The following is a 20,081-nucleotide window of genomic DNA, read 5'->3' as shown; positions in this document are numbered from 1 at the left end:
AAAGATGTCTGAATGGGACATCAGAATGGACTTTACCCTGCCAGGCCCTCATCACAGAGCCTGGGTAATCTCCGACTGAGCCCATTTTTGAGCATGGTGACGTTTCTATCATGCGGCTCAGGCAAAAGCAGAAGACAACAAAACCTCAGAGGGTGAAAAAGAACGGCGATTACATGAAGACGTCAACAAAATGTCTAACCGGAGAGAAGAGACCTGCCAACTTCTGTGAGTACGCAATCTCCTGTTGCGTCTTACATGTATGAAAGAGAAACTCGAGACCCGTCCGCACCTGATTCGCCAGAGTTTGGATGATTTGTGATGAGCAATACAAACATAGGAAGCTTTCATTCTGGGGGCTAGTGCACAAAACCTAGATAATGGATTAAGACGGGACTTTCCGGTTATCCTGGTTTACTTAATCCTGGACTCGGTTGCACAAAAGCAGAGTTACATAAGTTACCATGGAGATTTATTCTGGGTGAAACTGTATGCAAGGGTGGAAAGTACAATTAAGTACAATTTTGAGCGACTTGTACTTGACTTGAGTAATTCCATTTTATGCGACCCAGACTAGAGAAAGGCTGGCTTTTTCCATTCATCCCGGTTGTCTAAATGCGGCCCCCTGGTGTTATAGTCTGACTAAGGGCGCACTCCCACTGTTCCTCTGTCCCGTGCCCCGTGCTTTAGGGTCCTTGTCCCCCCCTCCAGGCCCGTTTGTACTCACACTACCTGGGCCTCGCCAAATGCTTCTTGCTGCCTATACGTCATCACGCCGTAACACGTCACACGCATTGATTGACGTTGCGATGCGTCGCTTTGTTTACAAAAGCACCCGGTCTTTGGGCCACATAATGGAAAGCAGCGCAGAACACATGGTAACATTTTTGGCTTCGTGTTGTTTTTGGACTCATTGTGACGCGGCACGACTGCGTTTACTCGACGTTGCATGGTCCGTCCTTCTTTTTTCTATGTCCGAACAGGCGCACATAAAATTACATCAGAACAGCCGTAGGCCTCATGCTCGTACATGTTCAAATGGGCCGTGGCCGTAGGAGTGGCCTCCTAGACGCGGTACGGTTGCACTCACACTGGTCAAACGAACTAGACTTAAGCCGTGAAGCGTGCTTGGGCACGGTACGGATGGACAGTGTGAGTGCGCCCTAACTGGATGTACACTGTTGGGATAAAGCCTGGCTTTGGCCACCTGCTCCAGACGCATTCTCCTCCCCTTCCACTATCTCCGCCATCAATTTTGTAAGGGCGCCATTGATGCATCTGGGGCTTAGCAACGACCAATTTGACTGTGATAGGTTTAAAGAAACACTAAAAAGCCAGGTGTTTCCCTCCTATTCCAGAATAATAACTCGTGCAGCCAGACTTTTCTGGATTTAGGTCTGGTAATGCAAGATTAGTATCATTGTTACTCATAAGTGGACCTCCCATTGGACTTGCTATGTTAATAAAAACTCTTAATAATGTCATTGACGTCTCAAAGAATAATCAACTTTATTGCCAAGGGACAATATCTTGATTGCACATCACAACTGAAATCAGTGCTAACACGTTTGCCTTTCAAGTCATTGAGTCTCAAACAAAGATATGTATACAAAAAATGACAAGCGGAGGTCACTTTAAGGGTCATCTGGACCAACTTTAGACAACAGAACAACAGGTCGGTGCCAAAAAACACATAATATAATCACTGTTTTTAGAAGAAATGATGAATGGGTGACAGTGAATTCAGGACAGAGGCTTTAGCTTCAGACTACAGAATTATCATTCACTCTGGTAGTCTCTGCTCAACATGCCAAGTTCCCAGAATCCACGTCTGAACCTGCCCTTCCCTCGACGCCTGAAGCTACGCAATAAAATGATTCAATTTACTTTGAAGAATACATACTTTCGTCGTTAACTCATACCCACGTATTCTGTGTTGTGCAACCCCACAGCCCTCTGTTGAAACAACCCAACAAAAACGGCCAAATGCTGGTAAACGACCTTCACATTTGGACAAAGAATAGTTTTAGTCATCTAAGTAAGAAGACATGGGCCATGACAGTTAATCGAGTGTGGTGTTTTGGTCCTGATCAGTCTGACTCACCAGATGTAGACTGCTGATTGAAGCCTGCCATTGGCTGCCTTCTGTATACCACTTAGCATTCTCCACTATCTATTTTGCAAGGGAACCACCGCTGCATCACGGCTCCCCAAAGTGATTCTGATTGGTTTAAAGAAATACAAAAACAAGCCAGATCGGGGTTTTTTTTTGCCCTATGTCAGACTGATGACGGTTCAGCCATAGGTCTGGCTATGTGGGACTCGTTCTACTTAAAATGAATTTCTGACCCCTTCAGATAATCTTGAAAAAACCCAGGTTGGTAATATTTCTCAACATCAATCTGTAAATTGCAGTTCCTACGACCTCTTCCCCCTCCAGGGGCAAAGGGTCCTGTTGCCAAAGACAAGGGCGAACATGAAACGGTTACAATTAAAGCATCGAAAATAGGTGAAAACTGCCTCTTGTGAAAAGCCAGCGTCACGTCTGTATGAGTACAAAAGCTGTCGTAACCCAACATTCAAAGTGGGCCCGGGTTTTGAATAAAATTCCCAATGCAAAATAGATATTAACAGTCAAAATAAGCAGTCGCACAAACATAAGTCTCTCCACTGAGAGTACAGTGCTATGTATACAGCAAAATGTGGTACAACTTCAAGTAGCTGCGCAAATTCAAATTATATCCAACGAGTCGTCTGTGCTCAGAAGAAATGAAAAAAAGAATAAACAACCAAATAGACGGATGGATCCATCAGACAGGCAGCAGCTACCACAGCACATTCATCGTCCCTGTCTTTTGTCAACAGTGACGTTTCTGGTCAGGGACAGTATTTTTCAAGCAGTTCAGAATAAGAAATCGTGGCCTCAGAGCGACGCCTATCGGGTCCTTTAATCACCGGAGGAGCATCGACATTGGGAATTACTTTCTTTATTTTGTCAAGTCAGTCCATGTCCAGATCTTTTTCCCCCTGGGATGCAACCGCTTCATTCGCAAAACATTAAATAAATGCAACTGGCCGTTTGCTAAATCCCCCGTTAAACAGCGATCGTGCTTTCGTAGTGTGAATCGAGCTGTAGACAAAGTGAAACTGCATTTAAAAAGTTCTGATAAAACTTGTGTGTCACCTTTTCAAAACAAGGTAAAACACAAGTACGGGATTCCTCTTTGTTCATCTCTGTTAACGTAAGCTGTGATTGTTAGCATGTCACGCTAACTAGCTCACTACCTGCCATAAAAATGAAGTATTTCTTCAACGGCCAATATTTAGCATAGGACTAACTATAACTACTACTTCATTACGTTGTGACTTTATAAAGAAAAACTTTCTATAGGTGGAGCTGAATGACTTTTAGTGCAATATGTAGCCATTAAGTGCAGATTTAAGTCCCCATCCACAAGATTGTTGTTTTAAAAATGAGTCGGCTGGAAAAATGAAACAGTCAGTCGGGGATTTCAACCAACGTATTGAGCCAACGTTAGCTTAACTAGCCACCTAGCTACAGCTGATTAAGTCAGTTTTAGCCAATAAAATCTTCAGTCACCGCCTAGAAATGAGAAGCTGCCGTAGTCATCGTTGCCGTGTGAGAGCAGAACGCTTAGCAACAGTAACTAGGGTACGGGGTTAGCAAATGGCCAATTCATTTAACAAAAACAATAAATGTGGTTTAATTCATTGCACCAAGAAGCTTAATTAAGATGAATTCAGTCATTTCCACGCCACTGAACAAATATCACTGCTTGAAACGCTCATCGAGTACAAATGCGTGGAAATGGATCTAATTATGAACCTGTGAATGTTCTCATTTCAAAGCAATTTCAGTCAAAAAGCAACTGGAATTGTGGAAACCTCTCATCCAAGAGGCTTCGTCAGTTCATGTACGCATCCGACCAGGCCAGTCCCAGCCTGGTCCTGGTCCTGGTCCTGGTCCTGGTCCAGTCGCAGTCTGGTCCTGGTCCTGGTCCTGGTCCTGGTCCAGTCCCAGCCTGGTCAGATGCGTACATGAACTGATGAAGCCTCTTGGATGAGAGGTGAAACGTCTTCCTAGACAAATAACCAAGTCCAGTTGCTTTTGACTAAATCGCTTTGTGTGAATGATACACTTATGGGTGTTGTTATTTTAGCTAGTTTTTCTTGCACTCAATCAAATTTAGACAATCTCATTCTCTGTCAGAACAAAGTGGAGGCCTAGGAAGCCTCCTAAATAGCTTCAGTTCTCGACCCTGAGGTAGGAGAATATTACAAACTTTCAGTGTGATTTCTAGCGGTTATTCAGAGGTGTTTGAGAAATACGGGCCCTGATCCAGCAGACCCCCCTCCGGGTCAGAGGGAGAAGATGCCAGCCAGTCTGTGGGCCGGGCTCCTGCCGTCCAGCAGACGGTCATCAAACCCCTGGGTGGTCCTGTGGGCCCCGCTACTTCCCTTGCTAATCCAGGTCCAGGATCTGCTCAGCAACAATGTCCATGGCTGCAGAGGCTTTGACGGAGCTCCCTGCAGAGCCAGAGTCCACAAACATCTGCGGTATATCGTTTCCAAAGTAGATTTTGCTGTTGGCTGCGATGGCGTTGTACTTCATCAGTTGCAGGTACTCTGGTGTTAACTTCAGCTGCAAGAGGAGAATTCAAATTAAAAGAGAACCGTCTGGACTGTGCGGTCCTGATTTGGTGGGACGTGCGTTTGTGTCATCTCTTTACCTTATTGGCCTCCGCGGTTCTATGCGATGTGTAGAATTCTGCATCTGCCTTGGCTTTCTGACGGGCCAGGAAAGCACCGTCTGCGAATCGGAAACAAACAGTCAACAGGTCGGTTTGATAAAAAGGAGTCCAATCCGCTTTGCCGCCCACAAAGCGTAGGAACTGGCGTAAATACCGCGACCTAAACACACGAGATCCATTTAAACAACTGTCCTCCAGACCTAAACAGTAAAACAGCGCTCAAGACAAACACACTTGGAACTTGAATAGTTTGGGTTGTACGCAGCACAGCTACTGAAAGCTGCCTCCTCATAAAGAATCAAACAGTTTGACTCTAGTAGCAAACATGTGGTTTACAGTGATGTAAGGATATCAGTGTGTCATCAAGCACAACATGAGGGCTGTAGGAATTAGCACACCTGAATAGCACACAGAGGTTATTCATGTTATTACTTGTGAAGTCAAAGACTGTGCCTGTCTAGGATACGAATGATGGTGGAGAGTAACTAAGTACATTTACTCAAGTTCTTAAGGCAAGTACTTTATCAGTTTTGTACTACTTTCCAATTTATGACAATTTACACTTTACTTTTCCTACTTACTATAGTTACTTTGCAGATTATTAATTGACATAAAAGCTCATATAATACGAAGCATTAGGAATAAACCAATTACAAAAAGCTTTTAATTCAACACTCTGCCTTGTGATCGGAGTATTTGTACATTGTTGTACTGGTCCTTTATCAGCGTATCTGAGTGCTTCTTTCACCGCTCGATACAAACCTTCAATTTGCGAGATCTTTTTTTCCGTTTCCTTCTCCATGACCTTCTGTCCAAACTTGATCTCTGCCACTTGAGCCACTTTCTCCGCCTCTGCAAAACAAAGAAGCATATGTCCACGTTCAACCTGTAGTGTGTGTGTGTGTGTGTGTGTGTGTGTGTGTGTGTGTGTGTGTGTGTGTGTGTGTGTGTGTGTGTGTGTGTGTGTGTGTGTGTGTGTGTGTGTGTGTGTGTGTGTGTGTGTGTGTGTGTGTGTGTGTGTGTGTGTGTGTGTGTGTGTGTGTGTGTGTGTGTGTGTGTGTGTGACGCACTTCCCCCTGGTTTTCTTTTCTCTCTTTCTCACCTATCACGGCTTTGATCCTCTCCGTCTCCGCCTCCTTCTCCACGACCTTCTGTGTCTGTTGAGTGATCAGCAGCTTCGTCTTCTCGCTCTCCCTGCAAACGTGAACACGCACTTTCACATTAAAACGCCCACACAGGTGTTCCTCACTGATTAGACCTCACCTTGGGACTGTGCGGGCATGTACAGATACTGTTTAGGTGGGACATCCAACACTCCTTTTATCTGAATGTAGTGATGTAACGTTAATATATGCAGGGGTGTTAACTCTAAACACCTGTGTGGGTGTGCAGAGGCTTTAACATTTGTATTTTTCTTTCCCATACATCCTCAGAAGCCTAATTAGTGTTCTAGTTTGACTGTGAGTTTCTTTATTTTAAATTCCTACGTACCTTTAGAGCCGTATGTAGTCGGACCTAAACACCTGATCTGTTTTGAGTATGTTTCCACCACAGACAGTACAGTTATTGTTATTAAAAGAGGTAAGAGCTGTGGTGATGTGAGGATTAAAAAGACTGTGCACTTACAACAGGGGTGGGCAATTCTGGTCCTGGAGGGCCACTGTCCTGTAACCCTAACCTCAGCGGGACTTAATTCTGATTGGTCAGTCATGGCATTCTACAGTACAGACCGTTGCTATGTAAAACTGACTGTTGCTACGGATGCAGTTCTGGTCTGGAAGACCACGTCAGTCTGCAAAAAGACGTCTGTTGAATCTGACCTCAGCGACGACACAAGAAAAGAACCTGAGCTTTGTGTTGAAAGCAAGTTGACGAGTAATAAGCAGGATGACGTGAGCGAGCCGGGTCATTATTGAAAGGACACTCCTTCGGGGCGATTCGAGACCTGTCCTGCATCGGTTCCATTCACAATAACTTGCTGACTCTGCATTATTCCTTACAAAACTACAGAACTGCCGCTGTCCTGCATGTTTAAGGTTTCTCTCTGCTCTAACACACCTGATTCTAATGCTCATTATCAAGCAGCTGATGCTCGTCACATGTTTGATCATTGTTAGACTCAGGTGTGTTAGGGTAGGGAGAAACCTAAAACATGCAGGACAGTGGCTCTGCAAGGACCGGAATCGCCTCCCACTGAATACTCTATCAGTGTTGTAAGGAATAATGCAGAGTCAGCAAGTTGTTATTGTGATGGAACCGATGCAGGACAGGTCTCGAATCGCCCCGAAGGAGTGTCCTTTCAATAATGACCCGGCTCGCTCACATCATCCTGCTTATTAGGGTAGATTCACCAGACGTCTTTTTGCAGACTGACGTGTTCTTCCAGATCAGAACTGCGTCCAAAGCAACAGTCAGTTTTACATAGCAACGGTCTGTACCGTAGAATGCCATGACTGACCAATCAGAATTAAGTATTTAAATTACCTTCAACGTTGGACTAAGGATGACATAAAGGACCCATATTTGTTTGCCTTTTCAGGCACCAAGCTCGATGTATTAGAGCTTTGTGATTACGACGTGGATGCTGATGTGAATGGTACTTAACTTCCATATGAAATGAACGCAGCAGGAGCCATAAGCACTGCACTCTCACAGGATTTAAATTAAATAAGAGGCATGATCATAACAAAGAGCTCTACGCGGTGTTTACTGCTATATGCATGTAAACTTGTTGGCAGAACTTTTGGATTCCTGAATCAGGATTCCTGATTCCTGCCATTATTTTTGTGATGTAAAAAAAGAAACTGCAGCTTTAAGTGAAAGTGAAACTTTGCAGAGAAGTGTTCAAAATAGGCATGAGATATCCTTGAGTCCTGGCAAACCTTTGGGAAAGTCCATGAGAGCAGAAATTTGGACTGGGCCTAAAACTTTCCAGTTCCAAAGTCCCAATGTAGCATCTGAACCCTGTGCCATCACAGGGACCAGAATGCTAACCGGACTCTGTCAGATGGATTGATTCACATAATTCACATTTTCTAAGCATCTCCATCTGGGAACTCTCATTTGGAGATCTTTTGGGAAGGGGCGAAAATACTGGTTGCTGATTGGATAAACTATAATATACGGGCCAAATCAACCAATCAGATCAACAAAGTGTATCACGTGCTAACAGCGTCGGGGCAAAGCTCAGAAAGTAAACAACATGTCGGTAAAAAGGATATTTGCCGTTTGTGTAACGCAAATTTAAAGATAAAAGGCACAATATCAGGTGCCCGGTCCATATTCCAACAGAAGCATGCGCTCATGTCATACACGGAAGCAGTCATGTTGTTTACACTTAACAGTCGCTTCAAAACCAATGCTGATTGGTTCGGTCGCTTGGCAAACTTCTCCAAATTTTCTCTGCCGCACGATACCTGCACACTGATCAGCGAGTGAAATACAACGGAGCTCGCAACATCAGGATGGTCTCACAGGGCTACCAAAATGCCCAGCCTGCACACTACATCTTGGCTTTGCATTTTCATCTTCTTGTGTTTGCGTCATTGGAAGACATGTGATTACTGAATGAACCGTATCAATACGTGTCTAAAGGCTGTTCATCTCTCGAGTGATCCTTCTAAATTAAAACACTATAACTGCTGGTTTAATAGGAAATTGATTTGATTTCACAACCCGAAGCTTGTTTCCATTCTCTTTGCCATCTTTTTCAATGATCACATTTTAACTGCTGAGCCTTGTTTACACTACTGGCATCCGGTGATGTAAGCAACATCTATCCTCAGACTGCCTCACAGGCTGTAAAAACATTAGGGTGAACAAATTATTAGAAAGGGAAACCAAAAGTATGCTCATCCAAAGTGTAATTGTTCACCGGCTATTCAAATCAAAAATGCGTCCTTCTTAGATGAAAAAGAAATAACTTAACGACCTTACATGTTTTACACATGTATCATATCTGCTCTGTGTATCAACTGCTAGGATTAGTTGATTCTTTGCAGAGGACATACAGCTTGAGCCTCAGTCTCTTATCCTCATGTATGTAGCTATTAAGAGTCAGCCTGAAACATTCAAAGGTCAGCCGGTGACTGTTTCCAACCAACTCATGAAAGTAACGGGGAATTGGCCATTGTCTCGTAAGCGGCATGTGTGCTGCAGGAGGTGTAACAACTAACTATGGGGGACAGCTTAGTGAATCAGTTTTCCTTGGGAAAGCACAGTGAATGCTTCGCTGTTCTACAGTGGAAGGGAAGTTATGCTGATGCTTTACAATAAAGGGCTCACAGACATTCCTGGGAAGTGAGGTGCTTGTCTACTATACACAATGCTGTGTTTGACCCACAACATTTGTGCCATAACATCAACACATCTGCAGAAACTAAGGAGACCAGTTGATGCTCACATGTGACATGTGTGGATTTTGGGCCAGAAATCCGACACAGTGCCTGACGTTAAGCTAAACAATATCAACATTATCTGACAATGTGTGTGTCTGACTTGAAGACTTCCACTTCCCACATAGGCTGATGTCTCACAGGGCTTCCACGAGCCTTACGGTATGTCCTCTCTTTATCACAGATGCTGTTACAAGGCACATGCTGCTGATTCACGAGGCCACAGTAAGAAGCTCCCAGACTGACATGAAACAAAAGTGTTACAGGACTTGGCAGAGAGAGTTGGATTTACTTAGGTCCATCCCCCGGGGCGGGAAAATAGTTACACAACACAGGATTCTGGGGTCAGGGAACATTCATTAATCGGCCCAATGAAAAAAAACAACAAGAAAACTCACATGAGTTCATAGTTCCTGCGAATGCTCTCTGGAATATTGGGTTTTGTGACACGGACCGCCTGTGGAGCAGTGAGACAGACGAACAAAGACAGAGACAAAAAAAAAAAATGTCAACAGTGAATTGGCAGATAAAGACAGCGCTACAATTCAAAGTAACATGTCTTCAATAAGAGGTTTTCAGCACCAGGGGACAAGAAGAGGCAGTTGGAGAAGAGCCCTGAGACAAAGGAGGTTCTGTTGAAATGAACTGAAAGATCATTGGTTTCCCAGAAAGAAATTGTTATTTCAACTGTTTCTAGAGCTTGACAGGAAACGGAGTGTTAAAGCCCAGTAGAGCGTTTAACACTCGGGAATGAAATGTGTGCATCTCTGTGGGTGTGGAGGGGGGGGTCAGTAGGTGGTGACACCAATCGGGCTCCTCTTAAAGTCAGTCATAATGTTGTCATTTATAAAAAGCCTTCAGACAAATGATGTTGTTATAAAGAACTCTCCAGGAGAGGGGCTTTATGGAGGCTATGGAAGTCAATGTAAGGCTGCAAACTGTAAAATGACTTTGTTATCAAGGACTCTGACTCTGAAACTGTTTACACTTTAATTAGGTTAACATTAACTTCAATACCCTGGTTCTGTAGTGCTGTCCAGTCTGAGTTTAGATGATGTTTTTAAGTAGCCTTCTGAAGAAAGACAACCAGGCGACAAAGACAGATGCGACCTTTTTGGTAGACTCAAAGAAATGTAAGCAATACTGCGCTTCTTGACCGCGGAAACTTTCCCCAGGGACTAGAAACATTTTGAGGTACTCATTGCCTCACGACTGCAGGGACCGCAGGGACTGCAGGGACTGCAGGGGCTGCAGGGAACATCAAACACTCAACAGATGATTTACTGCGGGGAATGACACTAAGTTTCATATTTCTCCTCTGCATTTCATTCATTACATCCAACATGCAGCAGTAAAATCTGTCACAGTCGTCACACTGAACTGCCGGCGACATTGTTTTGCGCTGCGACCACCAAGCCCTCGTCCCTTCATGTTGCCGATGTCAGAGGACTAATTTTCTTAATCTTCAAGGGTCTGTAATCCACGGTGGGAATGCAGACAACAAAGGGCTGGAGGCACCTAACAGTTCTGAGGATTGTTTTTCCGGGGACGTTTGAGTGAAAAAGCAGCTTTTGTCATTCCAATATATCTGGACTGTATCAATAATGTATCAATAAATTCCATTCTTTGATGCTTATTGTCACTTGATATCAATCCGTGGCACAGTCCTGGAGTCATTATTGGATCAAATGTTGGAATTTTCTTGCTCTACTTACTGTTTCATTACGCTGCCTTGCCATGCACTTTCTAATATCGATCTCTTCTTCTCATCTTCAGCCTCCTTTCGGGGTCGGGTCATGGGGGCAGCAGCTTTAGCAGGGGACCCCAAAACTTCCCTTTCCCGGGCCACATGAACCAGCTCTAACTGGGGGATCCTGAGGCGTTCCCAGGCCAGTGTGGAGATATAATCTCTCAACCTAGTCCTGGGTCTTCCCCGAGGCCTCCTCCCAGCTGCACCTGCCTGGACCACCTCCCTAGGGAGGCGCCCAGGGGGCATCCTTACTAGATGCCCAAACCACCTCAACTGGCTCCTTTCAACGGTCTCATTAACCACAAATAATCAGCCCTGAAAACATCATCAGTCGACCCGTAGTAGATGTGCTGACACGGATACATCCATCCAGCGTCTCTCAATGTAAGGTCAAAGTAATCAGTTCTGCAACTGAATGAAAATGTGCATAAAATGTCAAAAACAGTCTGGGTCTTGGTTTTAGCCTTTCTGGGGTTTTTACTCTACCTGTATGATAAGTCCAGGTGCCATGGATGTTAGATCCTCTTGTAGTGTCAACTTCAGGTTTTCATCAATTTGGTCTGTGGGGTAAAGTACAAGAGAGAAAACAAGGCGGGTGGGTGAGCTGACAAGAATAATAATAAAAAGTTTGATTTCAAATCTCTCAAATAAATTGTATCAAATCTGAGTCAAGGTCGCAAACATCCTGCATCCAGCGTTCAGATACATGTGGGATGTTCATGTTCAGTGTGTAGTGGTGGCTGACAGACAGATGGGTTAAATAATACCAGAGGTGTAACGTCCCATGAGATCTTGCGATGGTAAAACTTGACAGTATTTTTGGTTGAAGTGAAATGTTGTCTCATGATATCAGTACATAAGTGCCAAGCAATCGTTTGTGTGTCAGCATTTTGGATTCCAGGTGAAATTGGTAAACGGCAACAGTGTGACAGATTAGACAGGAACAGTGTGAGCACTGTAAGAAGATAGTGACGTCAGCACCGTAACACAGCGACGTGCTTAAAAACAGTATTGAAATCTTGTCTCCTTCTCATGAACCCAATAACGTGTATCGCATCGTCTCATGAGCTGGGTGTCTCGTCACACCCCTAAATAATACTGTATAAACTGTGAATCTACATAAGAATGCAGAATTTAGAGGCAACAGGACAACATTTGGGTCACGCAAGCGGTCTGGTTTCTGTTTGTAGTCAAATTAGTATTGATCCATCGTGTTTGAGCTTTGGTTGCATGCAGTTAAAGAGTCTGTGTGGCTGAAATGTAACCATGGTACCCATCTGCTATTGCCTAACAACGATTTAGCTTTTCATTAGCTTGTAGTTGGTATTAACTTTATCTGCATTTATATGCTGACATCTGTTTATAGAGATGCCATTTCCCAACTCCCTTCTCGCTCAAGTGACTAATAGGACCGTAAATGACGACTGCTGCAGAAAGCCCAAAATTATAGTATTGTTGTTGGTCCCAGAGGCTAAATTGTCATCAGACTCAAAGCTGATCTGAGATTGATGAACTATATTCTACTAGCTACACTCCTTACATGCTTGATATTAACTTACCTCAACAAACACTTGCCCAAAAAGGCAACAAGTCACAGTAGGCTATAAATGTGAAAAGCATCTAATGCCATGATTCTGAACATGCAAAATAAATAGAATAAAAATGTAACTCGTGCATCAGGAGCAATGTTACAAATAGTTTTAATTCAGACTCACAAATGTGGAGGAACGCATACACACCGTACTTGGCTTATACACAACTCTGCCCCTGTTGTTGTTATACCTGAACGGGAACCCGCAAGTAGGTCTTCCTGCTCCGCCGTTTCATTTGCGCTCACTATAGTGTGACTGACCCGCATGCCGATCTGCATGTTGTGCTAACCTCGGTACATGTTCCCAACAGTGTCTCATCACTATGCCATGGTTGTATTTACCTTCAGGGGATCTTTGTTAGGCAGATACTTTGTAACATTCAGGTGTGTGGGCTCACTTGAGTAAAGTACATATGCATAGTAGCTGTGTCTAACAGGACACTGGCCACCTATGGAGACAAGCCGTAAAAATGTAGTGTGTTTTGAACCCTCTGCTGTAGGCTGTCTACGTGCTGTTTATGTGATGTACCATTAAAAACAAAGTTGAGAGAAGGTGTTTCTAATTAGCAGTTAGAGTCAGCTGCACTTACCAAACAGGCCGATGTAGACCTCCTGCAGCGAGTGAACGCTGCAGAACTGGTTGAGCTCGTGGTGAACCTTGTTGAATATCAAAGCTTTGTCGTAGTCTGCCGTGAAGTTCCTCACTATGTCGTACACTGCACGGGGATAAATACATGCTGATTCAATTCAGAGTTTACCGCAAGAATGGAAACACACAACACAGTATGTGGCCGTTCTGGACCCGGCTTCAACAAGATCATGTGTTCTGTGTCTGTCGGTGCCAAGCTGTCACGAGATGAGAAAATCATGTTGATGGTTTTGGCCGGTTTACCTGCTGCTGGAACGAGGTAGTTCACCACTTCTATGCGGTCAAAGTAGATCATCACTCCTCCACTAAAAGAAAGCAAATACATTTCATTAATTATTTGGCAGGCACTTTTTTATCTAAAACACCAGTCTGATAAGATAGAGGGTTTGTATTTCCAGTCTGGGTGCCGTTGGATCTCTAACTCTAACAGTTTTGATGTAATACTCCACCCGATGTATTGTGTGGGAGTGCGTGGGGTACAAGATGAATGCTCAGTGTAAGAAGTCTCGACACCACATCTGATAGCACTTAAGCCAATCAAAACAGCCGACCTACCTTGTGCCGCATGGTACATTCTTCACCTCGTCTGTCTGCAGCGTCGTCTGCACAAAAAACAGGGATTCGTGTTTAGTACGTTTTACCAGTAACACAAAAATCTCCACACAACTTTGTGATAAAAATACCAGACAAAGCGTGGCAGGATCTGGAGTAAATCCATCAACACAGTATGAAATCAGATGATTCACCGTGTTATACTGAAGAAACCTGGATTTCAGTTGTACATACAGGAGAAATACAGTTACAGGAAGTCCTGGTCACTATCAGGGAATGCAATGCAGTACCACTAAGAGCTGAATCAACAACTCAACGTTTGTTTGCGTTGGCTGCAAACCCCACTTCGTGTGGTTACCAAAACATTTCCAAAGTCTAGAAGAGCTGTATGATTAAATCAGTTAATCCCCATTTAATTTAGCCAGAGCGCTAAACATGAGGCAGCCGACTCAGCCAGTGGAAGTCTCTAGTGCGCCTGCTCTATGGGCCCAGTAGTGTGGATAGTGCCGAGTGTGTATGATGAATAAATATGTTATAGCTGTGTCCTGTGTCTTATATCTTGTTTACGTGATTGTAAAGGTTTTATGTTAGGGTAATTAGGTCAGCTGGGATCCCCCCCACCCCGCGTGTCTCTGTGTGTCCTGCGATAGACTGGTGTCCTGTCCAGGGTGGACCCCGCCTCACGCCCGATGTCAGCTGGGATCGGCTCCAGCCCCCCCGCGATCCGATAGGGACAAGCGGTTGAAGATGGATGGATGGATGGATGGATGTTAGGGTAGTTAGGCCAAAAACTTGAATCCCGATCATTTCTCGATAACGATAGATATCACCATATAGCATGTTCTCTGCTAATTCAATAAATAAATAAATAGTCTTTATGAAATATGACATGGTAAAGCCTATCTTTGTGTATTCATGTGTGGATCTAATGTGTAACAGGTGAAAAAAAACAGAGTATTTTCTCATTTTATTAAGAATTTTAGTGCAAAATATAAACTCCTAAACTCCCATTATCAGATTTTCTGAAATATTTGAGATAATGTTTGTTATTATCACTTAAGACGACGTTAAGCATCATATCAAATTATTGCCCAGCCCTAATATAGTAGATTCATCCAGGTTTGTTTACTGGAAGGGATTAAAAGCAAAACCTCATTGCGGAGGACCTGAAATTAAGATACATAAGATTATTATGTTTTAGAAAACTCAACATTATTATGCATTATATTATATAATTCATGTGTTAGTGCTTAAAGTTTAGAGAGTGTGCTTATAGATGAGGATGTAGTAACGATGACGGAGGTTTACGAACATTTATGCAAACTTCCATCAGCCTGGATCTTCATTATGTTTTATCTGCAGTTCAGATCAGCCATGACCTTTAAAAGGTAGACTGGTGTCTCATTCCCTATTCACCACAATTTATTATATAAATCCGTTTACAAAGCTCCAGTGAAATATACTCAGTTTTTAATTAAGGACTCTTGGAGGCCTCTTTCTCTGGACACTGTTTGAAGAAACAACACCCAGCTCCCTGTAGCAGGTCCAGTCAATCTGTAATATTATTTTAACTTCTCTTACAACCCTGATCTGCTTGTTCCCTCTCTTTCAGTTTCATTAATGGCTCTCCCATACGCAGCCGCGGTCAGAAGTTTACATGCACTTGTGAAGCACATATGTCACGGGAGTCTTTTTCCAATTACCTCTACTTATTTTTTGTTATGAAATGAGTGGAGCACATATTTCTTTGTCAGAAAAGCAAACATTCATGAATTGTGGTAATTGTATGAATTTATTATGGTTCTTCTGATGCTGCAGAACAAGAAGGAAGACCTTACTCGACTGAAAGTTGCTGCGGATCACATGGACTGAAAAAAAAGGCCTTCTAGAGACAAGTTATGTGTTCAGATGAAACAAAAGTTTAGCTTTCTGGCCACGGTGAACAAAAATAACATTATTCCAAACACACGGGCTGGCTACGCTCGACTCAGTTTGATTCGGCGTGTGACTTTACGCCTAACATACAAAATACTAGTCTACATCTTTATGTTGTACCCACATAATGATGAGGATTTAGGATAAATAATCATGTACTATCGTTAATATGTGTTTTGTTAAACTTCTTGGTCACACACACAAAAAAGGAGTTTGACACTTGGTATTCCTGTTCAAGATATTTGTTACATGTCTGATAAAATGGTTGTTTGTTTGTTTTTTATCTGAATTGAGGATCTAAGAGTAGGGATGTCCGATAATATCGGCCCACCGATATTATCGGCCGATATTGAGTTAAAAATGTAATATCGGGAATTATCGGTATCGGGTTTTTACAACCGATGTTAGTTCTGTAGGCTTCAGCATTTCCGAGTGTACCTGAATGCAACACGGGCCGTAGGCTTCAGCATTTCCGAGTGTACCTGAATGCAACACGGGCCGTTTACAGGCGCGTGCTTGATGACGTATAACAACAACACGCTTCACTCGTAGGTTGCTAACCGTGGCTAACAAGCTTCAGCTCTCCCGGTGCATGAGAGGTCCGTGGTTTGGAAGTATTTCCAAGTGTCACCTATTAACAGTGAATGTGCGCTTTGCAATGACTGCAAGGCGTCCGTTATGAGAGGAGGAAACAAGGCGTCTTCCTTTAATACATCACATTTGATCACCCACCTCAAGAAGAATCATGCAGAGTTAAACGCTACATCTGTGCAGCAAAGTGATGAAAAGAAGCAACAGCCGACACCGAGAAACAAACTTTTTCTATCGTTCAAGATGCCGGATTCACCAAACGTGTGGAGTTCCTCGAGCCCCGTTATGTCTGTTTAACGCCCAGTCACAAGTATTTCTCAGACCAGTGCTGAACCCGAACTGCACAGCGTTGTTTACCGTCACGTCGAGAAGCTAATTTCTGGTGCTGTATCCGTTAGATCCAATACAGGTTAGCATGTTGAGCTTAACTGCTGATTTATTGATTGTATTATTTGTCAAGTTCCGGCTCAGTCGTTACTCAGTCTGGAAAAAGAAAACTAAGTTTGTTTACTACTCTGGACTGAAGCTATGCATCTTCCTTGTTGTGATGTTGTCTGTAGTGTGTTTGAGGCAAAATATTCTCTCTAAAAACACAATTAAATGAATGGCACTTTTTTCAATAACTTATTTTGTACAGACTGTGTTTACATTTGAAAAGCCGTGTTGCATCTATGTATGCATCCAGTGGGGCATCACAATATAATTAGGCATAATGTGTTAATTCCATAATAGGTGATATGTGATGAATTTTGGTGTAAAAAGGCTGCATATATCGGTATCAGGTGATATTGGTATCGGGTGATATCGGTATCGGGTGATATCGGTATCGGAAATTAAGGGTTGGACAATATCGGATATCGGCAGAAAAGCCAATATCGAGCATCCCTATCTAAGAGCAGAGGGTGTAGTACGCTGTACAGATCCTAAGTGATTTGGGGTTTTATGCTATAACAAAAATGTCTTTGCTTGACTCACCTGAACAGGCTTGTAGGTGGTGATGAATGGAAGCATAAGATGGAAACCAGGGCCGCTGGTGGCGGTCAAGAGAGCCCCTCCCCTGCAGACAGACAGTTGATTGTGATGTTAGAATAAACATCTCCTGGGGTTTGTCATGAATAAAACTAGAGAGATTATGTGTCGTAGTCTTAGCCCAAACAATAAGAGGAGCAGTTTTGGTATTTTAATTGATGTTAGGACTCGGCCTTCATTGCCCTTTATGCTACTGCTGATGGCAAGCACATATATTCCTTCTTTGCCGCGTCCACATGCTTGGGCAACTCATTTATAAGGGTGCAGTTATAAATACAAGAATTTGACCAGATAAATATTTTCTTATAGTAAACAATTAATCTTTATTCGTAGATGACACCATCATGACTCATAAGAGACCACAGACTCAGTGGCAGCACATCGCTTGTTTAAAGAGCAGCACTGAAAGGCAAAAGCTGATTGTATCTCGTTTATTACGAAAACTCTAATAGTTTGCTGCATGTCTGTACAAGACTACTACAAATACTCTGCACCTAAAGGAGGTGCAGAGGCACAGAACCACAGCTGGCTTTTTGGCGATCTTACTCCCCAGGTATTTATAGTAGTCACTGTTTAAGGAAACTGCTGATGAACACCTTTGAAGCAGATGCTCTCTTTTTTTAATAGTCTCAGTTTTATAACAGAACAGTTGAGCACTAATGCCCCAGGCACTGAATAAAACAAAAACAACAACATATGCTGCTGTCTCACCTGTAGTAAACTCCAGTGTGTCCCTCATCGATCTTGTGCACAGAGGCTAAGAGCGCTGCTCCCCCGAGAGCAGCAATTATTGAGAATATGGCACCCCACTGTGCCATCCTGGCAGGCGGACGAGGAGTAGAGCATGTGAAAATGAGCAGATGGAGACAGAGATTCTCTTTTGATGAGTACAATGCGCTGCCTTAATTAAAATTAAATGCCCCCACTTAGTACAAGTACCAATAAACACCATCTATCCACTCTATCTATCCAGCAGCTTGTGTCATAATGTAGTAACTGTTAGAGGTGGCTTCTTGCTCACTGGTTTATCTCCTGTCAGCTCAGGCTTAGCCAGTCATCAGCTGGGACTCGCTGACCTTGTCGCACTTAAAGAGGATTGAGGCTAAAGTGTGAAAATGTTGTAATCACTTGTCATATATAAACTAAATCTGCCGACCCACAGTATGTATCTATTTATATGTGATACTGTTTATTTTAGCTGGTTTAAGCTGAAAGAGTTGGTGTAGGTGTCGTCTTAGCTTTGGTGTTTAGTCAAGGCTTTGCAATCTGGTGACCTTGGACATGTCTCAGAGTCAAAGTGAATACAGCAGTGTTTATACAACTTGTGTGTGTATGTCAGATTAAGTTGTTTATTTAATTCTGACTTTTGATTCTGTCCTTCTTAAGACACTGGTCTGCAACTAGTATTTGTTTTGATCGTATTTTTCTTGGGGAGAAGCTCTAGATTTTAATGGAAACAGACAAACAAGATGCATTTAAGTGAAACTGAATCAAGTTGTTTGCTACAGTGAAATGAAGGAAGGCTATGCCCTGATAGTTACACGTTAGCTACTGTGGTGTGTTCAGGGGGTCAGGGAGAAAGATAAAGCTGCTCTGTCCTGACATCCTGCAGGGACAGAACGGAAGTGAACACTAAACAACTCTGTTAGCAATACCGTGGCAGCAAACACACAAAAGTGTTACATAAGAACAGTTAAAACGCTTATAAATGATCCTGTGGTGATTTCACAATATAAAATCATCGATCAGACAAACCCTGAATCTGAATTAAATCTTACTTTTTCCGGAAATGTGGGAAAAGCTTCCTCTCCACTGACGTTAGTGTCCCTTACAGAAGTTCAAAGTTCAAATCATGTTATAAAAAAATAAAATAAACAGCATAATAGCTTACACACGTATGCCGAATGACAGGGGTGGGTTTAAAAACAAACATACAGCCCCAAAGTAACCAAACTATACTGGTGTGTATGCGTTATTATAAAATCAACTTAAAATAAACAGAAATTTGAACCGACTTTGGTTTCCATGGTGTCGGAGCTAGCTGTAGTAGCATCATGTAAGTTACTTTATTACTGCCGCCTAACAAAGTAGAGCCTTTTCCAGCAGCACACCGGTTTAACGACACCATCAGTCCCCAGGTGTCACCTAGCTTCACTTCACTGTTGACGTAAACAACACAGCGCCAACGTTAATTCACCTTTGCTAGCTAGCTAGCACAACAATAACAGCACGTCATTTCCTCTTCCGACACGCTACTGCGGTATTTAACGCGACGGAGGAAACAAGAGACTTTGTTTAAACAGACTGTTAAACGTGTACTCATCGCTCGGCAGGTTTTACCTTTAATTTCGCCCGAGAAGACACGAACAACAGATGAGGAACAGACACCTGCTACCTTCTGCTGCCGATTCTTCTTCTTCTTCGGTGGAGTTTCACCGTTTCTTCTTCTGTCGTGTGTAATGGCGGTTGGTGCGTTAGCGCCACCCACCGGGCTGGAGGGTTGAGCAGCAGGATGGCAGGAAACAAAACAAGCAAGAAAAAGAAAAGGAGGAGGTACAGTGCCTATAGAAAGTCATGATACCCTTTTGAAATAGTCACTTTTGTTGTTTTACAGCTTGAAATGATAACATATAAAAAAATATATACATATTTTAACTAATCAACTCCCGACTGGGGCCCCTAATCAACTCCCGACTGGGGCCCTTTCTGTGTGGAGTTTGCAGTTCTCCCCGTGTCTGCGTGGGTTTTCTCCAGGTTTTCAGGTTTCCTCCCACAGTCCAAAGACAAGCAAGAGTTAGGGTCATTGATGACTCTAAAATTG

General features: G+C 43.1%; 1 protein-coding gene across 1 annotated transcript; it reads right to left on the bottom strand.

The window, feature by feature from the left end:
* Positions 1-1,575: 1,575 nt before the first annotated feature.
* erlin2 (ER lipid raft associated 2) lies at positions 1,576-19,690 on the bottom strand. Its single transcript, XM_083912084.1, has 12 exons — positions 19,601-19,690; positions 17,972-18,079; positions 17,207-17,288; positions 13,709-13,755; positions 13,397-13,458; positions 13,095-13,220; positions 11,400-11,473; positions 9,562-9,620; positions 5,872-5,963; positions 5,532-5,621; positions 4,749-4,828; positions 1,576-4,660 (listed from the first exon to the last, which is right to left on the bottom strand). Exons 2-12 carry the CDS (start codon positions 18,076-18,078, stop codon positions 4,481-4,483), a joined length of 999 nt encoding a protein of 332 aa, XP_083768210.1. The 5' UTR covers position 18,079; positions 19,601-19,690; the 3' UTR covers positions 1,576-4,480.
* Between the last annotated feature and the right edge of the window lie 391 nt (positions 19,691-20,081).

The sequence above is a fragment of the Echiichthys vipera genome (genome assembly GCF_963691815.1).
Source record: "Echiichthys vipera genome assembly, chromosome: 4".
In the NCBI taxonomy this organism is placed as follows: Eukaryota; Metazoa; Chordata; class Actinopteri; order Perciformes; family Trachinidae; genus Echiichthys; species Echiichthys vipera.
Note: the sequence above shows the minus strand (reverse complement) of the source record. Positions and strands in the feature narration are given on the sequence as shown.